The 11,930-nt window shown below is 40.1% G+C and overlaps 1 protein-coding gene across 1 annotated transcript; it reads left to right on the forward strand.

Moving 5' to 3' along the window:
- The first annotated feature begins 755 nt into the window (after positions 1-755).
- On the forward strand, positions 756-10,067 carry LOC111283299 (uncharacterized). The gene is made up of 4 exons (XM_089756352.1): positions 756-2,619; positions 2,752-2,826; positions 2,923-4,556; positions 4,745-10,067. Exons 1-4 carry the CDS (start codon positions 1,036-1,038, stop codon positions 8,199-8,201), a joined length of 6,750 nt encoding a protein of 2,249 aa, XP_089612478.1. The 5' UTR covers positions 756-1,035; the 3' UTR covers positions 8,202-10,067.
- Positions 10,068-11,930: the final 1,863 nt, after the last annotated feature.

Consider the following 11,930-nt stretch of genomic DNA (forward strand, 5'->3'; position numbering starts at 1 on the left):
GGGCTTCATCAGTTAGATTTCTCTTACAGTGAGCCTAAAGCATTTCAGAGGATGAATGAGATGATCAAAGCATGGAAAAATCCCCAAAGAGTGAGTCCTGGACCATTCACTGAAAAAGTCACCCCAGGTTACTTGGTTTGGAGAGCAAAAAGAAGATAAGAAATGGTATTCACTTATGAAATCTCTCAACCACCAACAGAAGAAAGACTTGAAGAGACACCATCAGAGTTAGAACTGACAACAAAAGAATTTGAGTCTGAAAAGAGCCAGTTAAAGCAAGAGATTCAGAAACTTCAAGAAGAAAAAGCCCAGTGGAAAGGTAGAGCCGAAAGATATGAAGTTGAAGTTCACAAGATTGCTAGAGAACGTGATACAGCTACTGAAGATCTAGCAAAGTTACACCAGGAGCATAAGAGGCTATGTGTGAGGGAAAGAGCCAAAGGGATAACCATTACCGAGCTGACTGAGGAAAATACAAGATTGAAGCAAGAGTATACCGAATTGGAAGAAGAAAGTACCGAAGCACAGGCAGAACTTAACATGCTGAACTGTTATTTGAGCGGGCTAAGTCAAAGGTTAGAAGAACAAGGAGATCGCATCGCTGCACTGGTCAGAGAACATAGAGAATTATCATACCAAGTCTGGTGTGGTAAAAGAGAGAACCTAGGAAGGCAAAAATACATTGAGCACTTAACAACCCAGATCCATAAAGGGGTATGTAAGGCAAAAGAGATGGTGGAAGAGGCAGAAGCATTAAGATAAGTGGTGGCCCCAGTAGGAGAACATGGACAGCGTCTGTTGAACTTCATAGAAGAAGCCAAAGCCCAGTATGAACAGATCAAACAATTTTATGGCTATAATTCTAGAGGGATAAACTCAATGTAGATCAAAGTTTTTTGGAATAAATGAAATTTTTTTAGTTGAATACCGTTTTAAGGCAAATGTTCTCTGCATACATGCATTTTTCATTCATTGCATTCTCATTCATTACACTTTAACCATGTGATAATCATGCAAAGTTACTAATTCTGAGGTATGGTACTCAAGGTTCCAAGGATAGCTCCATCTAGCGAAAACCCTGCCCATCGTTTCAACACAAGATCCAGAGCAAGGCAAATGGAGCAGGAAAATTCTCATAGATTCGAAAAGCTAGAAAAAGCTCAGGAGAAGATTGAAAGTGAGCTAAGCAAGATTCTGGAGGCTCTAAATAACATGAACAAAGGAAAAGGAGTTGAAGGAAGTACAAGCCAGCAAGAAGTGGCTGACCCTTTGTACCCTCCAGGTTTTGGCCCGCCTCAAGCTCCGTCTGCCCAAGAAGTCCCACTACAACATTTCGCATATCCAACATATCCTGGAATGCCATCAACTTTCAACCCAGGGCAGTATAACAGTTATATAAATCCTGTCTTCACTGAAAAGGCAGTAGAACCAATTCCTGATCTAGATGACTTAAAAGAGAAGGAAAAGGAAAAGATGAAGGTAGAAGCTGAAGAAAGTTCCAAGATTAGCATGCTAGAGCAAAGGCTAAGGGCTGTAGAAGGATTTAGCTTTTATGGGTCAGTTGATGCTGCTGGGCTTTGCCTGGTTCCTGATGTGGTTATCCCCCATAAGTTCAAAGTACCGAAATTTGAAAAATATGACGGTACAAAGTGTCCCAAAACCTACATCACCATGTACTGTAGGAAAATGGCAGCTCATGCGCATGATGAAAGGCTATTGATGCATGTTTTTCAAGACAGTCTTACTGGCTCTGCGGCCAGATGGTATGTTCAGCTGGACAGAACTCGTATTCGCTCTTGGAGCGATATGGCGCATGACTTTATCAGTCAATATCGACATATCATCGATTTGGCCCCAGATCGTTTGTCTTTGCAGAACCTGGAGAAGAAGTCAAACGAATCTTTTAAAGAGTATGCCCAGAGATGGAGGGATATTGCTTCTCAGGTACAACCTCCTTTGACTGAGAAAGAAACTACAGTGCTATTTGTTAGCACTTTAAAACCTCCCTATTATGAAAAGATGATAGGGAATGCAACAAAAAATTTCGCTGATATGGTAATCTCGGGAGAGATCATTGAGAGTGCCATCAAAAATGGCAAGCTAGAAGGAAGTGAAGCATCTAGCAAAAGAGTCCCGAAGAAAAAAGAAACTGAAGCTCAGGCTGTGAGCTTTGATAGACAACAGGTTAGAGGTTATTCACCCTACCCACCACCAGAATACTTGCCATATCACCCTGCTGTAAATAACACTTCTTTTCACCCATACCAACCATTTACACAACCACCACACCCCCAAACCTATCAAACCCCTCATAGACCCCAAAACACCATGTACAGTACTAACATCCCACCTACCTCAAGACCACAAATTCGCCCAACTAACCCTGTTAGTGGTTCGCGGGAGCAACGAACCACTCGTGAAAAACCTACTTTTGACCCAATTCCAATGACATATACGGAGTTATACAAGGAGCTCTACAACAGTCACTTGATTGCTCCAAGTAAATTGGAACCCCTTAAGCCACCTTACCCTAAGTGGTATGATCCCACTGCCCACTGTGACTACCATTATGGGATCGTCGGTCATTCTACCGAGAATTGCACTACCCTGAAACACAAAGTGCAACGGTTGATCAAAGATGGGATGATCTGCTTTGACACTGGAGGGATGACTGCACCAAATGTTAGTGGCAATCCTTTGCCAAATCATAATGTGAATGCTATAGGTGAAGAACAGGAGCGCCATGTGAAGAAAGAAGTGGCAGATATCAAGACACCTCTCGACCAACTGTTCAACGTTTTACGAAAAGCAGACATGATACAACTGGTAAGTCCACACAGCTATCATGGAGTATATATAGCTGGTACCAGTTGTAAGTATCATAGTGGGGGAATGGGCCATTCCCTTGAAACCTGTGAGCAGTTTCACCAGGAGGTGCAAAGACTCTTGGATTCACACCAAATGGAAGTCTATGAAGAAAAAGAAGGCCTAAAAAATGCTGAAGTATACATGACTGATAAGCCTGTAAAGTTGTTTCCAAAACCAGTGACAATTCAGTGTGGAAACAAACCAAAGTCAGTCATAGATAAACTCCTTCCTAGACCGGTAACTTTTAGAGTCCCAACTCCTTTTCCATATAAAGATGATAAAGCTGTACCCTGGAAATATGGCTGTGACACTGTAATTCAGGGGCAAAAAGAAGAGGTCTCCAAAGCTGATGCTTCCAATATAACTGGTGTAGGAGGCATTACTCGAAGTGGGAGATGTTACACTCCAGAAATGCTAGAGAGAGCCAGAAGAGAGAAGGTTAAAGAAGGAGAAAAGCGAAATAACCCGGAAATAGAGCCTGAAGAAGATCAGCCAAAGCCAGTATCAGAAAGGGAGGTTTGTGAATTCCTGAAGCTGGTAAAGCATAGTGAATATTCAGTTGTGGAACAGTTGAATAAAATGCCAGCTCGAATCTCATTATTATCACTGTTGCTGAATTCAGAGCCACATCGAAATGCCTTGCTGAAAGTGTTGAATCAGGCATACGTGGCACATAACGTGTCTGTCGAATATGTGAATCACTTGGCTGGAAACTTAGTCATGCCAAATCACATTTCATTCAGTGATGATGAGATTTCTTTGGAGGGAAAGAGAAATGCTAAGGCCTTGCATATCACAGTAAAGTGCCAGAGCCATATCATAGCTAAAGTCCTTATCGATAATGGTTCTGCCATCAATGTCATGCCTATGTCAACTTTGGCAAGGCTACCCATCGATTATTCTCATATGCGGGATAGTCAGATGATTGTGAGAGCCTTTGATGGAACCAGAAAAGAAGTCCTGGGGGATATTGAGATGCCCTTACAAATTGGGCCGTGCACCTTCAATATAAAATTTCAAGTGATGGATATCTCTCCATCCTACAGCTGTCTGTTAGGAAGGCCATGGATTCACATGGCAGGAGCTGTTCCCTCTACTTTGCATCAGAAGATCAAGTTCAATGTGGAAGGTCAATTAGTAGTGGTAGTTGGAGAAGAAGATATGCTAGTGACCCAACCACTGAACACTCCATATGTAGAGGCTGCCGAAGAAGCTTTGGAATGCTCCTATCGATCTTTTGAATTGGTCAATACTGTAGGCGAAGGATTTCAAAATCAGCTTTTTTTAAAAATAGTGGTGAGCCAAGTCATCAACAAAGGCTGGCGTCCAGGACTTGGGCTAGGCAAAAATTTGCAGGGAATTAAAGAACCTCCGACAATAGCGGACAATAGCGACAGGGCAGGCTTAGGATACGAGATGGCAGAGTGGGAAGTCAAAAGAAGGCCATCAAGAAAGACAGCAAGACTGATGTTTATCCCACAATTGTACGAAACCTTCAGACCTGGAGGATTTATGAACCCAGATGCAAAGAAAAGTGTGGAAGAGGACTTTGCCCAGTTAGCCATTAATGCTGTTGAAGATGAAGTGGGGCTTAACAAAGAAGAATGGGTTCGCCTTTGTCCACAAGACTATGAGCTGAACAATTGGAGTGCCATTGAAATGCCTCTGACTTTTGATTTTGATTCAATGTAATTGTAACATCTCAATAGCTTTTGCCCAAGGCTATGGGGTGATCCTTTTTGTTTGGGCCATTCATCATTTATTATTTTTAATAAAAAATAGGGAGGATGCATTTACATTCATTTCTTCTCATGCCTTCATTATTTTCACCTTTCAAACACATCTTGCCAACATATCCCATTTCATTCAATTTCAGGTCTTTAAATGAACAAGAAGATAATCATGATAACCATCAAGAGGTTAACTTTGAGAATTCAATTAATACTGATGAACTTGACAATGAAGAGAATTTTGAAGAATATGTTATGTCTCCGGACCTAATGAGGATGATTGAACAAGAGAATAAGCCAATTGAGCCTTATCAGGAGGTAGTGGACTTAGTGAATCTGGGAGATGAAGAAAATAAGAAAGAGGTTAGAATGGGCACTTCACTTCCATCTGGAGATAGGCGACGGTTGGCAGACCTACTTCAAGAATTTATAGATATATTCGCTTGGTCTTACCAGGATATGCCAGGACTGAGCACAGAGATAGTGGAGCACAGATTGCCCCTAAAGTCAGAATGTAAGCCCGTTCAGCAGAAACTGAGACGGATGAAGCCCGAAATGCTGCTAAAGATTAAAGAGGAGGTGAAGAAACAATTTGATGCAGGTTTTCTGCAAGTGGCCAAGTATCCAGAATGGGTAGCCAATATAGTCCCAGTTCCTAAGAAAGATGGAAAAGTACGAATGTGTGTAGACTATCGGGATTTGAATAAGGCTAGCCCAAAGGATAACTTTCCTTTACCTCATATCGACACACTGGTAGATAACACAGCTAAGCATTCGATTTTCTCCTTTATGGATGGTTTCTCGGGGTATAATCAGATAAAAATGGCTGCAGATGATATGGAAAAGACTACTTTTGTGACCATGTGGGGAACTTTCTGCTACAAAGTCATGCCTTTTGGGTTAAAGAATGCTGGGGCAACATATCAAAGGGCTATGGTAACACTCTTTCATGACATGATGCATAAAGAGATTGAGGTGTATGTAGACGATATGATTGCAAAGTCTTGTGAGGGTGAAGATCATGTTACTAGCCTCAGAAAGTTATTTAAGAGGTTAAGGAAATTTCAGCTCAAATTAAACCCAGCCAAGTGCACCTTTGGGGTAAAGTCAGGGAAGTTGCTAGGTTTTGTGGTCAGTGAAAGAGGAATTGAAGTTGATCCCGATAAGATACAGGCCATCCAAAATTTGTCACCTCCCAGCACGCCAAGAGAAGTTCGAGGTTTTCTGGGGAGATTGAACTACATCTCTCGGTTTATCTCTCAACTTACTTACAAATGTGATCCCATATTTAAGCTTCTCCGTAAGAATAATCCTGGGAAATGGAACGAAGAATGTCAAGAGGCATTTGATAAAATTAAGCAGTATTTATCGAACCCTCCAATATTGGTGCCACCTGTTCCAGGAAGACCTTTAATTCTGTACCTAACTGTAAATGAAAATTCAATGGGATGTGTGCTGGGGCAGCAAGATGAAGCTAGCCGAAAGGAGAGAGCTACTTACTATCTGAGTAAAAAGTTCACGGAATATGAATCCAAGTATTCTTCATTGGAGAAAATGTGTTGTGCATTAGCATGGACTGCCAAAAGACTCAGACAGTATATGCTTTATCACACTACGTGGCTCATAGCAAAATTGGATCCAATTAAGTATATCTTCGAGAAGCCTTCTTTGTCAGGAAGAATCGCTAGATGGCAAGTAATGCTCTCAGAATATGACATTATATATGTGAGCCAAAAAGCAATAAAAGGAGGCGCTATAGCAGAATTTCTTGCAGATCGTGCTACTGAAGAGTATGAGCCGATGAAGCTGGAATTCCCTGACGAAGACTTAATGACTATTTCCCGACTGGAGGAAAGGGAGCATATGGAAAGATGTTGGAGAATGTACTTTGATGGAGCTGCTAACGCCTTGGGGCATGGAATTGGGGCAATTCTGATTTCTCCAGAAGAACAATACTATCCTGTAACAGCGAGGTTAAATTTTAATTGCACAAATAACATCGCTGAGTATGAGGCATGTGTCATGGGCCTGCAAGCTGCTATAGAAAGAAGAGTGAAAGTACTGAAAGTATTTGGAGACTCAGCTCTAGTCATATACCAGTTGAAAGGAGAATGGGAGACGAGAGATTCAAAACTTGTTCCGTATCATAAGTATATTCTAGAGCTGACAAAACAATTTGAAGATGTCCAGTTTGATCACTTACCCCGGGAAGAGAATGTGATTGCTGATGCATTGGCTACTCTGGCTGCGATGATTCGAATTAATCATAATACGGACATTCAGCCCATCAAGTTAGATGTTAAGGATATACCAGCGTATTGTTCTAATGTAGAGGGGGAAAGAGATGGAAAACCCTGGTATTATGACATCTTACAGTATGTCAAGGATCAGCAGTATCCAGTTCATGCAACAGAAAATGATAAAAGGGTCGTCCGAAGATTGGCTATGAGCTTTTTCCTGGATGGGGATGTCCTGTACAAAAGAAGTAAAGATCAAGTATTATTGAGGTGTGTAGATGAGACTGAAGCGAAGAAAATCATTAAAGAGGTGCATGAGGGAATATGTGGGGCACATGCTAGTGGACATATGATGGCAAGACAGATCATGAGAGCGGGATATTACTGGTTGACGATGGAGAATGATTGCATCGACTATGCTCGTAAATGTCATAAATGCCAGATATATGCTGATAAGATCCTTGCTCCACCATCTGCTTTACATGTTATGGCACCACCATGGCCATTTTCAATGTGGGGCATGGATGTCATTGGTCCAATCACTCCAAAAGCTTCTAACCGGCACAAATTCATTTTTGTGATGATAGATTACTTCACAAAATGGGTGGAAGCAGCATCATATGCAAATGTGACACGCTCCGTGGTTTGCAAGTTCATAAAGAAAGAGATCATTTGTAGATATGGACTTCCGGAGAGAATTATTTCAGACAATGCCAAGAATCTAAATAGTAAGATGATGCAAGAAATATGTGCTCAATACAAGATCAAGCATCATAACTCGGCACCTTATCGTCCGAAAATGAATGGGGCAGTTGAGGCAGCCAATAAGAACATAAAGAGGATTCTGGAGAAGATGACCGAGACTTACAAAGATTGGCATGAGAAGTTGCCATTTGCCTTGCTTGCATATCGAACGTCAGTTCGCACCTCTACTGGGGCAACCCCATTTTCTTTGGTTTATGGGATGGAAGCTGTACTACCAGTGGAAGTAGAGATCCCCTCTTTGAGAGTCTTAAAAGAAGTTGAGTTGGAAGAGGCTGAATGGATTCGAGAACGTTATGAGCAGTTAAATTTCATAGAAGAAAAGAGATTGACTGCGTTGTGCCATGGTCAGCTATATCAAAGAAGAATGATGAGGGCTCATGATAAGAAGATTCGGCCCCGTTGCTTTCGAGAAGGAGAGTTGGTTTTGAAAAGAATTCTCCCAATCCAGCACGATGGTAGAGGAAAATGGACTCCGAATTGGGAAAGGCCGTATGTGGTAAAACGGGCTTTTTCGGGTGGAGCATTGATACTGACTGAGATGGATGGAAATGATTTACCCCATCCTGTAAATTCTGATGCTGTGAAGAAATACTATGCTTGAAAAAAAATAAAAAAATAAAAATGAAAAAAAAATGAAAAAAATGGAAAAAATGAAAAAATGAAAAATGATGAAAAAATGAAAAAATGGAAAAAAGAAAAAGTGAATGAAAAAGGAGGACTCAAGGCGAAAACCCAAAAAGGGCGGTTTGAGTCATAGGGGGTTTGTCTAAGTTGAAAACCTGAAAAGGCAGCTTAGATAAGGAGGATACAGCATCGAATTTAAAAGTCTGCTGATATGGGGGCCAACAAGTTCGGAAGAGTTCCAAGTTGTTAAATACATCAGAGGGTTGAGTTTTCAGAAAAGACTTTGAGATGTGTTATCATGATTATCTGATTGTTCATTTTGGGCTTTGTCCCCATACCTATCCTTGTAATTCTTTCTTAATCAAAGTTTGCCAACATTTTGCTAATAAGAGACATTCTATTCCATTCTTTGTGTCTTTTTTTCTTATGACTGTTTCTCAACATTCAGATTCTTTTCTTCTTAATACCCCACCATTGAAGAAATGTGCAAATGCATTCTTACTTTTTGAATTTGAAATAATGATTGATGAATGAATAACAACAGGAAAGATTTTTACATTACATTGAATGAGTCAAGAGTGAAAAAGGCAGAATCGACATGTTCTAATTAGGAAATTGAATCTAGGAAGAGATTTCTTACAAGAAGAATGTGAGTGAAAGAGACAATTGAGAGCTACACTGGTTCGATCTTAGAAGAGCAGTGCAATTGGATCCTTGATGAATCCAAGGGCTTGACACCCAAGAAAGAAAAAAGAGCTTGAGAAACTTGAGTACCATACATTGAACAGGAATTAATTGACCAACATTTGCATAGCATGCATTGAAATTCATATGCATTTGCATAGCATACACTACTTTCAGGAAAGTATAGTGTACAAATTCAAGAAGCAGGGGTGTTCCAACATCCCACATGAAAAAGACAGATATAAAAAGACTTTGCAAGTTTGAGAAGAAACTTGTCAGGTAAGTTCCTAATCCTCGAAATAGGATGTCTCTTGGTATCAGGGTTGATTTATAAGACCTTTGGGCATAATCTCCTGAAATCCCTTCAAACACAACTTTCAACTCCTTCGGACATGATTGTCTAGGAGTATTTACTTTCCAAAGTTCGTTGCCTCTGTTGAGAGGAGCAATTTACTTTTCAAAGTCGTGGTACCTCTGTTTAGAGGAGCAATTTATTTTTCCAAAGTCGTGGTACCTCTGTTGAGAGGAGCAATTTATTTTTCCAAAGTCGTGGTACCTCTGTTGAGAGGAGCAATTTACTTTTCAAAGTCGTGGTACCTCTGTTTAGAGGAGCAATTTATTTTTCCAAAGTCGTGGTACCTCTGTTGAGAGGAGCAATTTACTTTTCAAAGTCGTGGTACCTCGGTTTAGAGGAGCAATTTATTTTTCCAAAGTCGTGGTACCTCTGTTGAGAGGAGCAATTTACTTTTCGAAGTCGTGGTACCTCTGTTTAGAGGAGCAATTTATTTTTCCAAAGTCGTGGTACCTCTGTTGAGAGGAGCAATTTATCTTTCCAAAGTCGTGGTGCCTCTGTTTAGAGGAGCAATTTATTTTTCAAAGTCGTAGAGCCTCTGTCAAGAGGAGCTAAAAAAAAAAAAAAAAAAAAATGAAAATGTCGAGTCGGGTCTTGACTGGGTGTCTACGTCTTTGCGCAATTTCTGTTTCACAGAAAATACGCAAAGAGGGGCAGCTGTAGACACCCAATCAGGTCCGGGCCCGGATCAATTGGGCCTGACCCGGATCAATTGGGCCTGACCCAGATCATTTGGGCCTGGCCCAAATGGGCAAGGCCCAATTGAATTTTTACCCGTATTTTTTATTTTTTATTTTTATTTTTATTTTTTTTCTCTCTTGTGTATTTTATTATTTATTATTATGTATTAATATATGTATATATATATATATATATTTTTTTTTTCATTAGAATAGATTTATATGTATATAGTTATATATTTATTATTATTATATTATTATTCTTATCTCTTTTTTTTTAAATTATCTGTTCTGATTTTTTCTGATTTTCAGATATTATTTGAAAATTTTTTATCTTTTGATTTATCTTTCCAATTATCTAGATTTTTTTTTTAAATTTTATTTTAATTTTTATTTTGGAGGGCTAGGATTCAAAGTTGAAGACTCCCACTCTGGAGGGGAATTCAATCAGAAGAGTCCAATTGGATTCAAAGACTGAATTCCCGTCCAAAGAGGAATTGGGATTGATCAGAAACTCCTGATCAATCCCTATAAAAGGGACCCCCCTAGAACAGTCAAGAACACACAGAAAACAGTAAGCTAGAGCTACTGATTTGAGAAGCAAAGGCGTAGGGGAGAGTATAGAAGGCTAGGAAAAGGTTTAGGAGAGTTCCAGAAATTATCAGAAATTTTTGGGATTTTTTTCGAAATTTTTTTTTTCTGGGAATTTCTGGAAAATTCCAGTTTCCGGTTGGATTTTCCGGCCAACCTTGAAGTTTCCGACGAAAATTCCGGCCAACATTGAAGTTTCCGGCGACCTGCCCAGTTTTCGGCGAAAAATCCCAGAAACCGGCGAAGAATCCCAGAAACTGGTGGATTTCCGGCCAACTTCCGGCGAAAAAACCCAGATTCCGGCGAACATTTCCAGAATCCGGTGAATCTTCAACCGGAGTTCTTCGGTTTTTTAGAGAGAAGGGAGAGAAAAGGGAAGGAAGAGAGAGAGGGGAGAGGAGCGTTCTGCCGAAAAACGAAGGGGATTGCCTTTTATACCCTCCCAAAACGACGTCGTTTTGGCTTTAAGTTAACCAGGGGATCCGCGCGTTTTGCCGAACCCGACCCGACCCGAGCGTCGACCCGCGCGTGCTTCCCTCCTCCAAGCCGAGCCGAGCCGAGCCGAGCCTCCAAGCCGCTCCCCTGAGCCGATTTTTCTTCCTTGAGCCGAGCCGAGCCGAGCCGCGCCGATAGCCGAGCCGCTCCAGGTTTTTTTTTTTTTTTTTTTTTTTGAATTTTTTTTTTGAATTTTTTTTTGAATTTTTTTTTTATTTGACTTTGATTTTGATTTTTTTTTTTATTAATCCGACGACGGAGCCTCTACAAGTAAAAACAGTAGTTTTTCTTGCATACTCCTGAGGTGAGGGAATTTTCTCAATTTTCTGCTAAAAGTATTAGAGTCAATTGAGAATAATTTCCGATAATTAATTACTTGGCTGATTTTGATTTTTTTCTTTAATTAATCCGACGACGGAGCCTCTGCAAGTGAAACAGTAGTTTTTCTTGCATACTCTTGAGGTGAGGGAATTTTCTCAATTTTCTGCTAAAAGTATTAGAGTTAATTGAGAATAATTTCCGATAATTAATTACTTGGCTGATTTTGATTTTTTTTTTCTTTAATTAATCCGACGACGGAGCCTCTGCAAGTGAAACAGTAGTTTTTCTTGCATACTCTTGAGGTGAGGGAATTTTCTCAATTTTCTGCTAAAAGTATTAGAGTTAATTGAGAATAATTTCCAATAATTAACTGGATGATTTTGATTTTTCTTTAATAAATCCGACGACGGAGCCCCTGCAAGTGAAACAGTAGTTTTTCTTGCATACTCCTGAGGTGAGGGAATTTTCTCAATTTTCTGCTAAAAGTATTAGAGTCAATTGAGAATCATTTCCAACAACTAATTACTTGGTAAAATTTTAAGGCTTTTGGATAACATAAATTTAAGCTGGTACCATCTTTTGA

Source organism: Durio zibethinus, chromosome 27 (assembly GCF_047325235.1).
Source record: "Durio zibethinus cultivar Kanyao isolate XHJ-2024 chromosome 27, ASM4732523v1, whole genome shotgun sequence".
Taxonomy (NCBI): domain Eukaryota; kingdom Viridiplantae; phylum Streptophyta; class Magnoliopsida; order Malvales; family Malvaceae; genus Durio; species Durio zibethinus.